Source organism: Aquarana catesbeiana, linkage group LG03 (assembly GCF_042186555.1).
Source record: "Aquarana catesbeiana isolate 2022-GZ linkage group LG03, ASM4218655v1, whole genome shotgun sequence".
Classification (NCBI taxonomy): Eukaryota; Metazoa; Chordata; class Amphibia; order Anura; family Ranidae; genus Aquarana; species Aquarana catesbeiana.
The window spans coordinates 287,176,562-287,196,069 of NC_133326.1; the positions used below are offsets into that span (position 1 = coordinate 287,176,562).

A 19,508-nucleotide genomic window follows, 5' to 3' on the forward strand; every position below is an offset into this window, starting at 1 on the left:
GCTCAAGGTATAACGATACTAGCCTACTTAGACGGTCTACTCGTGATAGATCAATCGGTAGCCTGCTTAAACCAAAGTTTGGTCACCGCAGTCAGCTACCTGGAATACTTAGGTTGGATTCTCAATCTAGAAAAATCCTCCTTAAAACCATCAAGGAGATTGCAGTACTTGGAGCTGATCATAGATACAGTTTAGAAGAAGGTATTTTTGCCACAGGAATGAATCGGTTCCTTAAAGGAACTGATTCAGTTGGTCAAAACAAAGAAGAATCCTTCTATTTTGACTTGAGTTATTGGGCAAGATGTTGGCTTCTTTCAAGGCTGTTCCTTATGTGCAGTTTCATTCATGACTGCTGCAAAACAGTATCCTGTCAACTTGGAACAAGAAGGTCCCAGCTCTGGACTTCCCAATGCATTTATCCCGCAAAGTGCGTCAGAGCCTCAATTGGTTGATATCCAAGAATCTTCAAAAAGGAACATCCATTCTACTGGTTACCTGGAAGGTGGTAACAGATGCCAGCCTTCTGGGCTGGGGAGCAGTCCTGGAAGAAGCATCTATCTAAGTGAAATGGTCCAAATCAGAAATGACCTTGCCCATCAATATTCTAGAGATTCGGGCAGTACACCTGGCTCCCGAGGCCTGGACGCGCAGACTAAGGAATTGTCCTGTCAGGATGCAATCCGACAATGCCACAGGTGTGGCCTATATCAATCACTAAGGGGGAACGAGAAGTCGTGCGGCCCAGAGAGGTGAATCATATATTCTATCTTGGGCAGAAAACAACATTCCTTGCCTATCAGCATTTTTCATTCCAGGGATAGAGAATTGGCAGGCGGACTACTTGAGTCACCAACAATTGTTCCCGGGAGAATGGTCCATTCACCCTGACATCTTTCTCTCAATATGTCAAAAACGGGGGGTTTGTTTGCACCCAGGTTCAACAACAAGATCGACAACTTTGTGTCAAGGACAAGGAATCCGATGGCATACGGAACAGATGCCTTGGTTTTTCTGTGGGATCAGTTTTCACTGATCTATGCGTTCCCACCTGTTCTGCTTCCACGCCTTCTTCGCAGGATCAAGCAAGAAGGGAAGGAGGTGATTCATGTGGCCCCAGCGTGGCTCAGGAGATCTTGGTTTGCCGAGATCATAAAGATGGCGGTAGGGGGACCCTTGGACCCTACCACTGTGGCCAGACCTTCTTTCGCAAGGTCTGGTATTCCATCCTACCTTTTATAAATGCTAAATTTAATGGTTTGGCTATTGAGACCCACATTCTAAAGGACCGTGGGCTGTCAGCTTCATTAGTTTCTACTTTGGAGGCCAGCTTCCTAGCATTAACCAAAGTCATACATACTATAGAGTCTGGAAGGCATATGTCTCCTGGTGTGAATACAGGGGTTGGCACCCCAGGAAATATGTCATAGGTAGGATCTTGAATTCCTACAGATGGGATTAGAAATGAAGCTGGCCTTGAGTACTATCAAAGGCCAAGTGTCGGCCTGATCGGTGTTTTTTCAACGACCACTTGCTTCACACTCTCTGGTTCATAACTTTATTCAGGGGGTAATGCGGCCTAATCCCCTAGTTAGGTCTCCCGTGAACCCTTGGGACTTAAATTTAGTCCTGTTGGCTTTACAAAAACAGCCTTTTGAGCCAATACGAGATATTCCCTTGGTCCTCTTCACTAGGAAAATTAATTTTCTTGGTTGCCATATCTTCTGCAAGAAGAATATCAGAGTTGGCTGCTCTTTCTTGTAAAGAGCCATATTTGATTATTCATAAGGATCAGGTTGTATTGCGGCCTCATCCTAATTTCCTACCGAAGGTAGGTAGTGTCTGGTTTTCATTTAAACCAGGATATTGTTCTGCCTTCATTTTTTCCAGAACCTCGTTCTGCGAAAGAAAGGTCACTACATTCTCTTGATGTGGTGAGAGCGGTCAAGGTGTATAAAAGTGACCGCTCAGATTCGTAAAACAGATGTTTTATTTGTGTTGCCAGACGGTCCTGAAAGAGGACAGGCAGCGTCGACACCTATTTCTAAATGGATTCGTCAAGTGATTGTTCAAGCTTATGGTTTAAAGAGAATTCCTTCTTTTCATATTAAAGCGCACTCTACCAGGGCTGTTAGTGCTTCTTGGGCAGTGCATCACCAGGCCTCCATGGCTCAGATCTGCAAGGCCGCAACTTTGTCTTCAGTCCATACATTTACCAGATTCTATTCTAGGTTCTAAGTAGATGTAAAAGGTCATGAGAATATAGCCTTTGGGCGTAGTGTGCTGCAGGCTGCAGTATGAGTCCTCTAGCCTCTTGGTGCCCTACTTTTGTTGTGTTTCCCTCCCTTCAGTTGGCATTACTATGGCTCTGTGTTCCATGATGTATGATAAGAAAATAGGATTTTTATAGCTTACCTGTAAAATCCTTTTCTTTGAAGTACATCACGGGACACAGAGGTTCCTCCCTGCTTGGTATACACGGGTATTGCTTTGCTACAAAACTGAGGTACTCCCAGCAGTGGGGGGGGGTTGTGGTATATAGGGAGTGCACTTTTTTTGTCTTAGAGTGTGCGGGTGTCCATCACCTGAAGGTGGCCTATAACCCACATAGTAACTACTATGGCTCTGTGTCCTGTAATGTACTTCAAAGAAAAGGATTTTACAGGTAAGCTGCTATAAAAATCCTATTTTTTTTTTTTTTTTTTGGCATTGTATTAACAAAAATCGTCTAAATATAGCCAAAGTCATATCCTAGTATTTGGAGTGCAGAAGCAGATGAAAGTATCATCAATGCTTGCAGAGTTTCTTCCCCTTTTTTTGGGTCCTTACATTTGGAAATATTTAAACTTTTTGTCACTTAATTTGGAAGTCTGCATTTTCTACTACTGCCTTGTGATCTTCCTAGAAATTGCTGCTGCATGTATGTTGCTTTTTCAACAGTAACATTGCGGTAACATTAATCTTGGCCCTTCGTTGAATTCCTACTTGTTGTGATGAGATTGGAAGGTCCAAAGTTGAAAGGGCATCTGTTAAAGAGCACATCCCTGTTTGCCCTTTGTATGAGAGTGGAAGTATCAGATATATGTTGTATTGATTCTTGGATGTGGTCCAAGATGCCTTTTAGGGTTTTCAAATTACAGTCTGTGGGAATGACTTAATTTCTTTATCGTACATCACGGGACATGGAGCACCATAATAATGACTATATGGGTTATATGCTACCTTTAGGTGATTGGACACTGGCAACTAATAGTAAGAAGGTTCCTCCCATATAACCCCTCCCATACAGGAAGTACATTTTAGTTTTTTGCCAGTGTCTTGAAGGTGATGGTCACGGCTGTGGAAAGCTCTTCAAATTCTTCAATAATGTCCCAGTGAGGATGTTATAATCGGATCCATTCGGATGGCATATTAAAGCTAAAGTGGATGGTACCCGAGCCTTGGTTCAAGAACAAGGTTTTGCTTGTAATGTGTTCTTTATGGCGCTGGACCCTTGTGATATGGTATTCCTGGTCTTTTGTATGCCCAAGGAAACTAAAAGGGTGCTTTACAGGTCCAAGGGTGTGGACCCCGAGAAAAAGGGGGACCCGGTCCTTGAAGGTCATCAGAGGCGGTGATGGGGGAAGATCGGGCCTGTTCCAGGTCCTGCAGCGAGGATCAGTGAGTGCTCCCCCTGGAGGCCTATACTATATTACTGTGTTGCTTTATCATGTGTTGTGTTTGCCAAAATTCGGTGCCTCATGTTTCCTCTGTATGGAGGCAAACGGCCGCTAAAATGCAGCTTGGGCGGGTGTCTCCCGCATGGTGGCGTGGGTGCCGGGCGCGCCCAGGAGCGTGCGCGTGTGTCGGGTAGGCGCCACGTGCCCGCGTACACGGGGCGGGGGGGACCCGCTGCATGCATCTTGGCGTGGCTGGACGTGGCGATGTTCCTCGCGGGCGTGCGCGCAGTAAGATCCCGGGCGTGCGTGCATCACGTGGTGGCGCGCGCATATGAGGGAAGTCAGCGTCCGCGTGTGTCATTGCTGTTTGTCAGTATAGGCTCGCAGAGCCAGGGCTGGTACAGTGGGACTCAGGGGGCACGTGAGTTGGGCATTTGCAACACGTTGAAGGTTGTACGCTGGGAGAGGTTCTATACACTGGTCAGCTATATAGCACAAGAGCATATATATATATATATATATATATATATATATATATATATATATATATATAAATTTTTCTCAAACCCTGTAAGCAATGTCTTCCAGAAAACAAGGTATGGGAGCAGGACTAGTCCAGGGGTTAAAGGGACTCTTTCAAAAACAGGAGATCAACCTCAGGCTACTGCAGTATCAATCTCCCCTGAAAGATCTGTGGCATTTGGCCTGGCTGAGCCATTGCATTTGTCAGGCGTTGTGGCCACTACCAATATCCCTGCATCAGCTTCTGTTACGAAGGATGATTTGACATCTGCCCTAGCTGGCCTTGAGGGCAAAATAGCGGGCATGATTGCCTCTGTAACACAGGGAGAGAAGAAACGTCATAGATCTCCCTCTCCTGAGCCTGGTCCAAGTGGAGAGTCACTAGAGCACCAAGACTCTCTTAGCCAGTTGGGTCCTTGTGATTTGGATCCTGAATGGGCAGAGGATTTGGAGGAGGTGGCCGCAAAAGATAGGGTGGAAGCAGAGGCTGAGGAGTCCTTGGCTGGGGATTCAGGTTCCGAGGAACCATTGTCTGCTTCCCAATCCCAAAAATTATTTATCCAGTCTTTGGTGGAAATGGTGAGAGCAGGGTTTAAGTTATCCCCAGTACAGGGATCGGAACTTTCCTGTTCTACGTTGGGATCTTTGCGACCTCAGCAAGGTTCCCAGGCATTCCCTGTGCATCCATTATTAAAGCAGCTGATTTACGCTGACTGGGAGCACCCGGACAGGATATATTTGCCTCCAAAGAGATTTTCCTTTTTATACCCTATGGAGGAAAAATTCAAAAAAAGGTGGGCTACGCCTTTGGTTGATGCCGCTATTTCATCAGTAAAAGCTTAACCTGTCCGGTGGATATTGCCCAAGGGTTTAAAGATCCAGCGGATAAAAAGCTGTAATCCTTATTAAAAGGCTCATTTGCGGTGGCTGGGTCAGCAGTACAACCGACAGTTGCGGCTATCGGTATCTGTCAGTCCTTGAAGGACCGTTTTAAAAAATTGGTCTAGAACGTGCCTGTTCAGGAGTTTTCTGACGAATTGCCAGAACTTCCTCGCACTTTGTTTTGTGGTAGACACATTAAAGGACTCGATTCAGCAGATGTCTCGTTTTGCGCTACTCTCAATCCATATGCGCAGGGTCTTGTGGCTAAAGGAACTGGTCAGCTGAGACGCCCTGCAAAAGGGTACTCCCTTTCATGGTGAGCGCCTGTTTGGAGAAGATCTGGATAAATATATCCAAAAGATATCAGGAGGTAAGAACTCTTTGCTTCCAGTTACGAGAAGGAATAAGCAGCCTTCCTTTAAGATTCCCAATGCTCCCGGGCCAGGCGCCTCTTCTCCCAAGAAGTATCGATGGCCTCAGCAGCCTATCTTTAAGAAACCTCAGGGTCAAAAAAGACCTTGGACCCAGAAGCCAGCCAAAACCAATTCCAAGTCCTCCTTGTGACGGGCGCCCCCCACTCTTGCAAGTGGGGGGCAGGCTGCGGCAGTTCGCAGTCGCTTGGGGGAGATTGGTTCAGGACAGGTGGGTCATTTCTACGGTAACACAAGGTTACAAAATAGAGTTCTGGGATTTTCCTTCAAATTGGTTTCTGGTATCCAGGGTCCCATCGGACCCAGTAAAAAAGGAAAGCCTATTCCTAGCCTTAAAACAGCTAGAAAGGCAGAAGGTAATTATTGAGGTTCCTCACAAAGAAAGATTCAAAGGATTCTATTCAAACCTATTCAGTGCCCAAACCAAGTGGGGAGGTAAGGCCCATTCTGGACCTCAAGTCCATGAATTCCTTTTTAAACATCCGAACCTTCCGTATGGAGTCGGTTCGTTCAGTAGTTGCATCCTTGAGAAGAGAGGATTTTTTAGCATCCATAGACATCAAGGATGCGTACCTACATGTGCCAATTTTCGGTCCACACCAAAGGTTCCTGCACTTCGCTGTAGAGGGGCGTCATTTCCAATTTGTGGCACTTCCGTTTGGGCTAGCCATGGCCCCTCGAGTCTTCACAAAATTTTTGGCTCCAGTATTGGCATTTCTAAGGTCTCAAAATATCTCGGTGGTAGGATATCTGAATGACCTCCTGTTAAAGGATCAGTCTTACTCCACCTTAGTGGAAAACGTTTCAACTACCGTTCGTTTCCTAAAGTTCCTGGGCTGGATCCTGAATACGGACAAATCAGCCCTTCGGCCAAGTCAGGTCTTGACATACCTAGGCCTAATCCTAGATACAATTCAGGAAAGGGTAATTTTACCTCCCTTAAAGGTCAGGTCCATAGTGGAACTGGTCCAAAAAGTCAAGGGGGTAGAAAGGCCTTCAATTCGGCTGTGCATGAGGCTGCTGGGCAAAATGGTGGTGTCTTTCAGCGCAGTTCCTTATGCGCAGTTTCACTCCAGGTTGTTCCAAAGGACTATCCTGGAAGCCTGGAACAAGTCTGTTCTAACCTTAGATTGTCCCATGTCTCTCTCCCTACAGATAAAACAGGGCCTCTCTTGGTGGTCAAAAGCCTACTTTCCAAAATAGGGTCATTTGGGGGGGGGGGTTGTGCCACCTGGGCATTCCATGGCCTCTGAAACCTGTGATAGGCAGTGAAGAGTGAAATCCCTCCCACTGCTTGTAAAAGCAGTCTAGAGGCTAATTAGCTGCTAGGATTGCTTTTACATGAAAGCCGACCGCTGGCTGAAAAGAATGATACCAAGATGATACCTAAACCTGCAGGCATCATTCTGGTATAACCACTCAAAGTCCAGCAACATACCAGTACGTTGCTGGTCCGTTGGGCATATATTGTAATCCTTCCTTTTTTTTTTTTTTTTTTTTCTCATGCAGCCTGTGGGCTGAACGAAAAAAAAGATTGATCGGTGGGTATGCCCACCATTAGAATACCTCCCTTCATCCACCCACTTCTAATGATGGGCATACATGCACCATTTATATATGCCGAAGCATGGGGGCATCCTCCCGCAAAAGGTAGGAGCAAATCGCTCCTTCACACCTGCTACCCCCATGCTTCGGCATATATCACCTCCGCTACAGTCACTGCTTTATATTTCGTGGGAGCAAACGCTGTTGCTGTCAAGATAAATCCGCGCTGCAGCTGAATGGCGTACCTGAAGACAAAAAAAGGTTAACAATAAAACACAGTAAACGGTAAAGTATAAAAAATTGCATACCTGAAAAGCAAACATGATAAAACATAATAACAATAAAACATTGCAGAATAGAATACAGTAAAAAAGAGCAGAACAATAGAGCGGGAATAGAGAGAGGGAGAACAATAAAACGACAACCCTTTTTTTTTTTTTTTTTGTAACTGTAACCGGTTCCAGGTTCGGGTCTCTCCAAAATGCGATGGCATCTTGGGAGACTCTGAAAGTGTGCCTAGTCTGTGCAGTGCTGTACGCTACGCTAATACTCAACTAGTGTATGGTAGCGTTCAAAACATTCACCAATGCAAAGACCAGGATTGTCAGGACAGGAGGGACAATAATAGCGAGTGTCACGCCTATTTCCGCGCTTGCTGCAGATACATGTTTTGGGGGGGTTCGTTGGGTAGGGGTACTCGGGAGGACATAAAGAAAATGCCTTTCATGCAGCCGACTGCATTTGGTTGGGGATGTGAATGGGGGAAGTAAGGGTGCTGCAGAAGTGGTAGGTTCCCAATTAGGATTGGCGAATGCAGCAGGAAGGGCATTATGGGCACGACGGGCCTCTGTTTGTCGTCTTCTTTGTGGCAGGGGGACACCACTTGTGCTTGCCACCTCACCAGCTTGAACTGCACTTATGGGACTCGCCACGTCACCAAGTGTTACTGCAGTGCTGGTTTGACTACGACCGGGGTGTACTAGGCCCCTGGTGCTTGCCAGTTCACCAAAACGCTACCAAAAAAATTGTTAGTGATCGCAGGGATCAGGCCTGACTCTGCGAACGCTGCAGTTATGTGTTTAGTGTTTTGTAAGTGACAGTGATCAATCGATACTGCACTTGGGTGGGCTGGGCGGAGGGGCAAAACGCAGGTGCTAGCAGGTATCTGGGCTGATTCCACTAACACTGCGTTTTTGGGAACCCTAAACTGCTGGGGACGCTAGTATAGATCAGATCAGATATTGATCCGTTCAGATGCTATACCACTAATGGAGTTGTATGGTGCGTGCGTGGGTGTTGGCGCTAACCTGACGCTGCCTGGGGTGACGCAGACCCTATCTGACCCTAAAACCCAACTTATATCACCGTCGGGCGATCAAGGGGCTAAACCTTTATTCGCTAATAAACGGCGGGTGCCCTGACACTATAAAAAAAATTAACTAACCAGCGTCACTTGTAACACTTATACGGTGATCACTGGTGAAAGGGTTAACTAGGGGGCAATCAAGGCTTTAAAACCTTAGGTAGCTAACTAACTGCCCTACCACACTAACTGTCACAAATTGACACCAATGCAGTAATCATGATGGGGGGTGTACAGTATGCCTGGCGTGTTCTAATGTGTGTGTAGTGTTTGTGCACTCACATCGATGTCTTCTCTCCTCGGCGCCGGAACGGAAATTACCGAGCCAAGGAGCGATGACATCACTTCCTCTGCTTCTGTTTACTATACAGAAGCCGAGAAAGCATTTCATTCGCCAGGAGCGATCGCGGGGGGGCATGAATGAGTGGCCTCCCCCTCACCTTTGATCGCCCCTGATGAGAATCCGACCGCCGCAGGCACCGGGGGGGGGGGCCGCGATCAGTGGGGGAGATTGCGGATATTACAGTGGGGGAGATTTTTTTTGTTGATCCGAAAATGATCCGAACCGTGACTCCTGATCCGAGGAACGATCCGAACCGTGAGTTTTTGATCCATTGCACCCCTAGTCGCTTCACTCACTGGATGTGGTGAGAGCAGTCAAGGTTTACTTAGATATGTCGGCTCCTTTTCGGAAGACTGACTCTTTTCATTCTGCCAGAAGGTCCTAAAAAGGGACAGGCAGCAACTAGTTCGACTATCTCTAGGTGGATTTGCCAGGTTATTATCCAGGCTTATGAGTTGAAACACAAGGTTCCACCGCGATATCTCAAAGCTCACTCTACTAGAGGAGTTAGTACATCATGGGCAGTGCGCCAACAGGTGTCTATGGCTCAGGTTTGCAAAGCGGCCGCTTGGTCTTCGGTCCATACATTCACCAGGTTTTAACAACTGGATGTTGGGTCTCAAAGGGGGACTGTTTTTGGCCACAGCGTGCTGCTAGCAGCTTTATAAGTCTGGGCCTAAATGGGGTCTAGGAATACTATGTTCCCTCCCCTCAAATGCATTGCGTTAGGACATCCCAGATAGTCATTATTATGGTGCTCTGTGTCCCGTGATGTACGATAAAGGAAAAATGGATTTTTAAAACCGCTTACCTGTAAAATCCTTTTCTTGGAGTACGTCACGGGACACAGAGGTCCCTCCCCTCTTTTTTTCTGGGATCTTCATTGCTTGCTACAAAACTAAAGGTACTTCCTGTATGGGAGGGGTTATATGGGAGGAAGCTTCTTACTATTGGTTGCCAGTGTCCAATCACCTAAAGGTAGCACATAACCCAGATAGTCATTATGATGCTCTGTGTCCCGTGATGTACTTTGCCGTTTGCCTGTAAACTGCCTCTTCTGCAGCCCCAGTGTGAAAGCCCGAGTGCTTTCACACTGGAGCAGTGCTCTTGCGGCTTGTAGGACTTTTTTTTTCCTGTCCTGCATCTTTGGGGCAGTGCAGGAGCGGTGTATACACCGCTCCTGCACCGCCCCTGCCATTGAATTTAATGGGCAGCGGTACTTTGCGAGTGCTTTTAACCCTTTTTCGGACGCTAGCGGGAGTTAAAGCGCCCCGCTGGCGCCCTTAAACTGACGGTAAATCGCCGCTAAAACTAGCGGTGCTTTACTGCTGACACCCCCGCCCCGCGCTGTCAGTGTGAAAGGGCTCTAATACAGATATCTGAGCAGACTGCCTCTGTAAATAAATATTTTTCAATAAAATTTTGTGGCGCTTTACTGCTACCGCCCTATTGTGAAAGTAGCCTTATAGCCAACTTTAGTCTATTAAACCACAGATTTAACAATCCAGTTAAAACCCATAATATAAGGTTGGAATAGAAATAAGGACAGCTTGAATACTAGTACCATTGTAGTGCAAAATTAAATATTTTACCTTGAGCCCAGGTTCACGCTGACAGGGGGAATGAAATCATGCAAGTTCACCTGAACTCGCACGATTTCATTCCCACATGTCCGTCCCGATGTCGGGGGCGATTTTAAAGACATCTATGCAGGTTTCTGCACAGATGTTTGTTGGAATCGCACACCGAAGTCGCCAATAGTACAGAACCTACTTTTGGGAATCGGTGCGGCACGCAGATGCGGCGTTGCACTAATTCGGACGGTGCCATGGCAAACAATAGTTGCCGATTTGGCATGCGATTTGACATGTCAAATCGCTGCTATGTGAACCAGGGCTAAAGGACAAATTTGGTCTCTAGATTAAATACTTTGTTGTGATTTTTGTGAACATGAAATTCCAGCCACAGGATTCAAGAGACAGAATTTTCTTGTGGACATAAACCTTTTAGTTAGAAGTCCCATTAGGAATGCATTTTTTTTTTTTTCCAAGCACTCATATTTGGCTTAATGATGGTCTCCAGTCAGATATGAGACAGAGGGGGTTATTTACAAAAGGCAAATGCACTTTGCACTACAAGTGCAAAGTGCACTTGAAATTGCACTGAAAGTGCACTTGGAAGTGCAGTCGCTGTAGATCTGAGGGGGACATGCAAGGAAAATAAACAGCATTTTAGCTTGCACATGATTGGATAATAAAATCAGCAGCGCTTCCCCTCATTTCAGATCTACCCCTCAAATTTACAGCGACTGAACTTCCAAGTGCAATTTCAAAGGGCAGTTTGCACTTGTAGTGCAAAGTAGATTTGCCTTTCGTAAATAACCCCCAATGTTTTGCAACTTTGTAATCATGAATACATCCTTAAATGTATTCTATAGTTCATTAAGGGACACACGATCAGTATTAATGCTGAGACAGATTGACATTAGTAAACAAAGCTTATAGGCAACCAGATATAACCTCTCCTTTGTCCATTTATGATTCCGTTTTTATGCTAGTGTCTAAGGCTAGCCATAGACAGAGCAAATTTATTTCCTGCAACCACGATTCCCCCATCAACGGCGTGTTGAGGGAATCCCTCCCACTGAGCCATTGTGTTCTTCCAGTGGGGAAAGTTTGGTGCTCTCTGGGAACCTGCAGCATGGATTGGGTAAGGTAAGACAGTTTCCCTTTTTTTGCGACCCTGTCCTATTTTATGTGAGAACATGATTCTGTGTTTGGAGACCCTGTTCTTAATTGATTTCAGCTCATGCTTCTGGTGCTGCTATTTTTGTGTTTGATACCCTGGAGAATGTAATTTGCCAGGTCTCTAGGTTGACACTTCATATGCACAGAACTTTGTGGTTAAAAAAACTTGGTCTTCTGAGCCTGCTTGCAAAAGGCATATTTTGCGCATACTTTTTGATAGGGAACGCCTGTTCTATTGAATACCTTGATGGCTTTACGTGGCAATTTACTGGTGGGAAAGTATTTCTACCCTGCAAAAAATGCCTAAGCCTACTACTATTACTAGTACTATTAACTATTACTAATAGTAACTATTACTAAGCCTACTACTATGGTTACCACCTCTTAACTGAATTGGGCCATTTTTGGCTACAAAATAGTTTCTAATCCTGCCCCTCCCTGATGCCTACCTTACAATCTGCCAGCTTCAACTCGGGCAAACTTGTCTGTCCTGAATCAACTTCCGGCACAAGGAGTGGTAATCCCAATTCCTGCAGAAGAAAAGTTCAAAAAGTTTTACTGAAACCTATTCAGTCCTTTGTGAATATTAAAAGCTGCATCTTTAGCATACATCCCAGGACTCAGAATATCTTCATCCCTATTATGATAGTTATGCTGCCACCTTCAGGGGATTGGGCAGGAAGTCCTCCTCCCAGGCATAACCTCCTCCCCGTTAGGCAAGGTTTCAGTATTTTTGCTAGTGTCTTAGTGTTCATGTCTGCAGTCTCTGCACAAACATGTAGCTAGCTTCTTAACATTTCCCTCTGGGATTAAAGGAACTAGTTCCTTACGGATCAATTTTTCCTTTGGCTTTTTCTGTGCTCAGAGGAATGGCACCCAGACCCCGCTGTGGACACATAGGAAATGTAGGTAATGGGTAATGTAGCTGGTTGGCACTGATTGCCTTGTTGACTGATAGGGGTGCTCTTCAGGTCTGGCTAAGGAGTAGTCCCTGAACGCCTTTGTGGCATTGCCTGCCATGAAGCCTATAGATTGGACCCCTCAGTCCATCTACATCTGCTAGTGCATCGAACACTACCCTCTCCCCAGATTGTCAATGCTGCTGTTTGTTGATCCCTAAAAAGTTTGGGTTGATATTTTGCCTGCCAAGTTTTCAGCGCTATGCCAAAAGGGGGGGAAAAAATGCTGATAATGGTTGCCGAAACCACCCGCGATTTTACTGTGCATATAGTGTGTGTTTTACGAGGCATGACTCTAATGCATCAAAAACGCAACATAGTTGCATTTTTGATGCTTTCTTGCTGTGTTTTCAATAGGGAGGTGCGTGTGTTTAATTTTTTCCCCCTGACCAAATGTGCACCAAAAAATGCAGCATTCAGGATTTTTAACTCCACTTCAAAAAGATGCTAATGGTTGACAAATTCATATTCATTTAAATTCATGATATTAAAAAGTTGAATATAATACAATTTATAGAAATGTATATTTTAAAAAAAAAAAAGAATTTTGGTTTTGGCCAAGTGCATCCTGAATTTTTGGTTTCTGCACTGGTATTAATTTTGATGCACCACTACTAAAAACAAACGAATCAGCTGCCATATTTATGAAATGGGAAGCGGCTATATATACAATTTTTGTTTGAGTTTAATACCATGTGACTTTTTTTTTTTTTTTTTTTCTTTGTGGCACCAGAAATCCCGGAAGCCTATCACCCCTCTAATGTAAATGGACAGCAGATTTTTCTAAGCTGTTAAAAACCAACATCTGTAGAGTTTTTGTTGTGATCTTTAATAACTTTTGAGAGAATAACTGGATTTGCACACCCACATTCCTGCGTTTTTGTTTGTTTTTTTTTTTTTTTTTTTCCAGCAGCAAGAATCTCAAAATGTGCGATTGCACTGCAAGTTAATGCTGGCTGTGCGAACAGTCAAGAATAGCTTTGGCTGCTGATAGCCTGTCTTTCATAGTATGAGCTAAGCATCTACAGCTACTAGCACACACCTGTCATTCTAGCCACAGGAATCTGCAGATTCTTGCTGCTGTAAATCGCAGGGTGGGCTAAGAGGGGTTGTGAAAGGTCAAGGGTTGTAGACTTTATTTTATTTATTTTTGCCGTTTTACTGCTTAAATTATGGTTATTATTAATGTAGTGTTCTTTATTATTTCGTGAAAAAAGGGGAAGGATAGATATAGCGCTGCTCTTATTAAGAGGTCATTTGCAACCTCTAAATACTTGAGGGGTGTGTATACCACGGGTGCATATAGTGCAAAAAGTGAAAAAAAGTGCAAAAAATAAGAAATGTAAAGGATATCCTACTGTGTAAACTTCCTGATCGCTTATTTATAATGCATACTGTTAGAAGCTATGCGCATTCAAACAAAAATAAAATGAGAAATAAAAAATAAAAATGAAAAAACAAATAGAAAAGCGCTAACTTTTCCTGTGTGAAATCCACAATCCTGTGCAAAATCTGCAATTCAAAGTAACATTTCTGTGCCGAAAAAATACAACATATATGACTGGTATATAGTATTGCTGTGAAACTGGGCTCAGAAACATGCATATACCGTCCTTAAACCCTGGTGTATAAAAAAGTCCAATAATAAAGTGACAATGTGCTCCTTCAAATTATTGTGTGCTTCTTAGAAAACCTTGCCCCATAAGAAACGCACTCACCGCTTTTCACCCCACAAGGAGGTATTTCACTTTCACAGTATGAGCCACTGTGCAGCCTATGGAGTAGGAAAACTTCCTGTCCTGTATCCTCCAAGTGCCTCCTTGTCTGTGATGTAAGTGGTCTTCCTGTTAACCACTTAAGGACCAGCCTCGTTTTGGATTTTAGGTGTTTACATGTTTAAAACAGGTTTTTCTGCTAGAAAATTACTTAGAACCCCCAAACATTATATATGGTTTTTCTTCTAACACCCTAGAGAATACAATGGCGGTCATTGCAATACTTTTTTTTGCACCGTATTTGCGCAGCGGTCTTATAAGCGCACTTTTTTTGGAAAAAATTCACTTTTTTGAATAAAAAAATAAAACAGTAAAGTTATCCCAATTTTTTTTTATATTGTGAAATATAATGTTACGCCAAGTAAATTGATACCCAACATGTCATGCTTGAAAATTGCGCCCGCTCGTGGAATGGCGTCAAACTTTTACCCTCAAAAATCTCCATAGGCGACGTTTAAAAAAATTCTACAGGTTGCAATTTTTGCGCTACAGAGGAGGTCTAGGGCTAGAATTATTGCTCTCGCTCTACCGGTCGCGGCGATACCTCACATGTGTGGTTTGACCACCGTTTTCATATGCGGGCGCTACTCGCGTATGCGTTCGCTTCTGCGCGCGAGCTCGTCGGGACAGGGGGGTTTTAAAAATTTTTTTATTTATTTTTATTATTTTACAATATTTTATTTATTTTTACACTGTTTAAAAAAAGAAAAAAAAAATTGTGTCACTTTTATTCCTATTACAAGGAATGTAAACATCCCTTGTAATAGAAAAAAGCATGGCAGGACCTCTTAAATATGAGATCTGGGGTCAAAAAGACCTCAGATCTCATATTTACACTAAAATGCAATAAAAAAAAAGTCATTTAGAAAAATGACATTTGAAAAAATATGCCTTTAAGAGGCGTGGACGGAAGTGACGTTTTGACGTCGCTTCCGCCCAGCAGTGTCATGGAAACGAGTGAGCGCCATCTTGGCCTCACTCGTCTCCAGACAAACCACTGAGCAGGACGCGATCGCCTCCGCCGCTACCGACGGCTCCGGTAAGCGGCGGAGGGCACCGGATCGCGGCGGGAGGGGGGGGGGGGCCCTCTCCCGCCACCGATAAAAGTGATCTTGCGGCGAATCCTCCGCAGGGACCACTTTTATCTGAAAGCCGGCCGCCGCACGAATACGGGGATACCGGGGTTATGGCAGCTAACTGCTGCCATAACAACGATATCCCCATTCAAAATTAGGACGTACATAGTCGTGCGGCGGTCGGGAAGTGGTTAACCACTTAAATGTTGCCCACATATAGAGAGGAAAGAAACTCTATAGTGTGGTGCCGTACAAATTTCCAAATATTAGTAATGCTGATGGATACTCGCATTTAATGAAAATCATTGAAGCAAAAAATGTTTAAAATCAGGAAGCCAGAGCGATCTGCGCTCCACGGCTCGAAACCGGAAGTGATGCAATAACGCTTGTTGGGTGGGACTAACTGCGTTATTGCATCACTTCCTTTGAGCCGTGGAGCACAGATCACTCATGCAGCCCCAGACCATGACACTCCCACCACCATGCTTGACTGTAGGCAAGACACTTGGTTTTTGTACTCCTCACCTGGTTGCCTCCACACACGCTTGACACCATCTGAACCAAATAAGTTTATCTTCGTCTCATCAGACCACAGGACATGGTTCCAGTAATCCATGTCCTTAGTCTGCTTGTCTTCAGCAAACTGCAGGCTTTCTTGTGCATCATCTTTAGAAGTGGCAACCATGCAGACCAATTTGCGGCGTATGGTCTGGGCACTGACAGGCTGACACCCCACCCCTTTAACCTCTGCAGCAATGCTGGCAGCACTCATACATCTATTCCACAGACAACCTCTGGATATGACGCTGAACAAGTGCACTCAACTTCTTTGGTTGACCATGGCAAGGCCTGTTCTGAGTGGAACTTGTCCTATTAAACTGTTGTATGGTCTTGGCCACTGTGCTGCAGCTCAGTTTCAGGGTCTTGGCAATCTTCTTATAGCCTAGGCCAGTGATGGTGAACCTTGGCACCCCAGATGTTTTGGAACTAAATTTCCCATGATGCTCAACTACACTGCAGAGTGCATGGGCATCATGGGAAATGTAGTTCCAAAGCATCTGGGGTGCCAAGGTTCACCATGACTGGCCTAGGCCATCTTTATGTAGAGCAACAATTCTTTTCAGATCCTCAGTTTTTTGCCATGAAGTGCCATGTTGAACTTCCAGTGACCATCAGTATGAGAGAGTGAGAGCGAAAATGCCAAATTTAACACACCTGCTCCCTATTCACACCTGAGACCTTGTAACACTAACGAGTCACATGACACCGGGGAGGGAAAAATGGCAAATTGGGCCCAATTTTTGTACTCACTTTTGTTGCCAGCGGTTTAGACATTAATGGCTGTGTTGAGTTATTTTGAGGGGACAGCAAATTTAGACTGTTATACAAGCTGTACACACTACTTTACATGGTAGCAAAGTCTAATTTCTTCAGTGTTGTCACATGAAAAGATATAATAAAAAAATTACGAAAATGTGAGGGGTGTTACTCACTTTTGTGAGATACTGTAGGTACATGTATTTGCGATATGCTCTTCACATGCCAAGATTGCCTTGCTGTTTTAAAAGCCCAATATTTTGCAATCAGTGTTTTTGACATGATCCTAAATGCCTAAACGCTGACTTTATTTAAGTGATTTGATTTTACAACTACAGCCTAGACCAGAACAAAAATTTTGAGAATGACACAAATTAATTTTCACAGTCTGCTGCTTCAGTGTTTTTAGATCCTTTTTGTCAGATGTTACTATAGTATAATGAAGTATAATTACAAGCATTTTATAAGTGTCAAAGGCTTTTTTTGACAATTACATTAAGTTTATGCTAAGGCCTCATGTACACTGCTGCTGGTAAACAGACGTTCAGAGGCAGTTGAATGCTTTTTTTTCAACTGCCCCCTGAACTCATCCAATGTTATGTGTACATGTACACAGGTTCGTTTAATGTAGTTTTTTTAGGCAGTTGAGTTTATAGGCTTTTCTTTGAAGGCAAAAAAATGAGTTCAGACGCCAAACGGGGTAACTTGCATTTAGCTGCGTTTCGTTTGCAGGCGTTTTTCATTTTTGGCTATTTTGAAGAAGCCCCCAAGAGCCCTCCTTTTACTTACCTGAATTTGATTGTTCCACCGCTGGGGACGAGCAGAGCAGCTCCAGCCTCTGTCTCAGGTCCTCATTGGCTGGATTGATAGCAGGAGCATTTACTCAGCAGCAGGGGCATTTTCAAAGCCAGTGGCACAGGAGCTTGCTGTGTCTCAGTGGTGGCCCGCACGAGTGCCCCTGAACCCAGAAGAGGAGTATCGGGGCCCCTCTGTGCAACACCCTAGCACAGAGGAGGCAAGTATGACATGTTTTTGTTTTTTTTATTTATTTATTTTTTGTTTTGTTCTTTTAAAAACATTTACAAAACCCCTTTACGTTTCAAGCTGAATATTTCTAATTTAGTAATGTTGGTTGCGTAATAAAAAATTACTTATTATGTGTGGGTTTTTTTTTTTGTTTTATAGATTTTCAGTTAATGTTCATTGTTTAAAGCATTAACCCAAAAAAAAAAAAAAAAAAATATATGCTGTTCTGTCCATTTAATGTGCAAGCTTTTGCTTTTTGCATTACTTCTCTATCTTTTACAATACCTGTTTGATCCTGCCAGCTCCTGTCTTCCCCCCTGAGAGCAGACCACGATTATCATGGCTGCTGAGCCAAGATACCATGGTCTAAATGCGTGTCTGCTTCATCCGCAGGTCTCCTCTCTGCCTGTTTTCAGCTCCCCCTCCCTCTTCCTGTCAACATGTAGTCTGGAGTGAGAAAGCCGTTCTACATGCCCAGCCACGTCCCTCTGCTCTTCCTCTTTCTCCTCTCCCCCTCCTCCCCTCGTACACACTGCATTGATGGCCACAGGGAGGAAAATAAGAGATTCTTCTTCTGACGTATCTTGCATACATCAGAAGGAATCTGTCCTTCCTACTCGGCTCGGTTATAGAGATGAAATGGAACAAGCGACAGAGCTAAAAAGGGCTAATAAAAGGTATTTACAGAAAAAGAAAAGATGCTGCAATGCATAGGGAACCATGTACTGTGTGCCTGATTGATTGGGGGTTAACCACTTTAAGGCATTATATGATGGCATGTTTTTTTCTTGATTTTGTTTTTTAGGCTTGGTGATGTCTGCAATTACAGTCATAATCCTTGTTCTTTACTTTGTCATCAATACATTCTGGATTCAGCAACGTGAATGGTTGTCAGTGTGTACGCCCATTTATGTCCAATATTTTGTCAAGTTCTTTATTATCGGAGTCACAGTTTTGGTAGTAGCAGTCCCAGAAGGTCTTCCACTTGCAGTTACCATTTCACTGGCATATTCTGTCAAGGTATGTTCTCGTGGCTTCTTTTACTGCTACTTTACAGTAATGTCAAGAATGTTAAAATAAGTAAACCTTACCAGATACCTTATTTCAAGGCTAAGTTTACATCTGAGTGGTTCTGCGGGCCTTGTTTGCACGGGCACAGCAGCCCATTCATTTGAATAGACTTCTGTGCCAAAGTTTACTGCAGGAAAAAGGTCCCTGCACCTCATTTAAAACCTGGCAGTGCTTTGGCACCATGCATTTCCATGTGCCGTAAACTGCACCGCATTTTTCAGTGCGTTTTTCAGTTAATGGCACCCCTGCATGTTTTCTTAGGTGGCGCGGATTTACATGCACAAATGTGAATCTAGTAATAATCTGGTGGGGCCATTTTAAAATTGAGTCAAGATGTATTGGTTGAACTGTGAACTTGTGTCCTGCATGTCAAAAGTGTTATTGCTTACAAATATTTTACAATGCATGAAATATATGGACAGTCGTTCATCTTAGAATTTAAAAATGTGTATGCTATAATGAGATGTTTATGGAATGAGCAGAATAAAAAGTTTGTGGGTTTTCTAATGTTCTGTAACTATCATTGAGACATTTGCCCATTTATGCAAAATTTAATAGTTACATTGTTAGTATTAGTCATAGTAGTATTAGCATTTTTAATAGTTGTATTAGCATTATTCTTAGTAGTATTTTTAGTGTTCCCTTTATTTTATTACTCTGCCTCTAGTTGTGATAATAGTGATTTTTGCCTTCCTCAGACTTCTATGTCTAACCTGAACAGAGCAGAAACAATAATTGCAGGCAGTTTTTCTCAGATACTTTGCATCCAGGAATATCTTTATTGTATGCAGAAGG

At 43.8% G+C, this 19,508-nt stretch overlaps 1 protein-coding gene across 5 annotated transcripts in view; it reads left to right on the forward strand.

Annotated features, from left to right (window-relative positions):
- Positions 1-19,508, forward strand: part of ATP2B1 (ATPase plasma membrane Ca2+ transporting 1) — a 327,368-nt gene that overhangs the window by 174,430 nt on the left and 133,430 nt on the right. For all 5 annotated transcript variants that reach the window (XM_073620194.1, XM_073620193.1, XM_073620195.1 and 2 more), the window contains one exon: positions 18,448-18,662. In XM_073620194.1, coding sequence (XP_073476295.1) covers positions 18,448-18,662 — 215 coding nt within the window. The remainder of the gene's footprint in view (positions 1-18,447; positions 18,663-19,508) is intronic.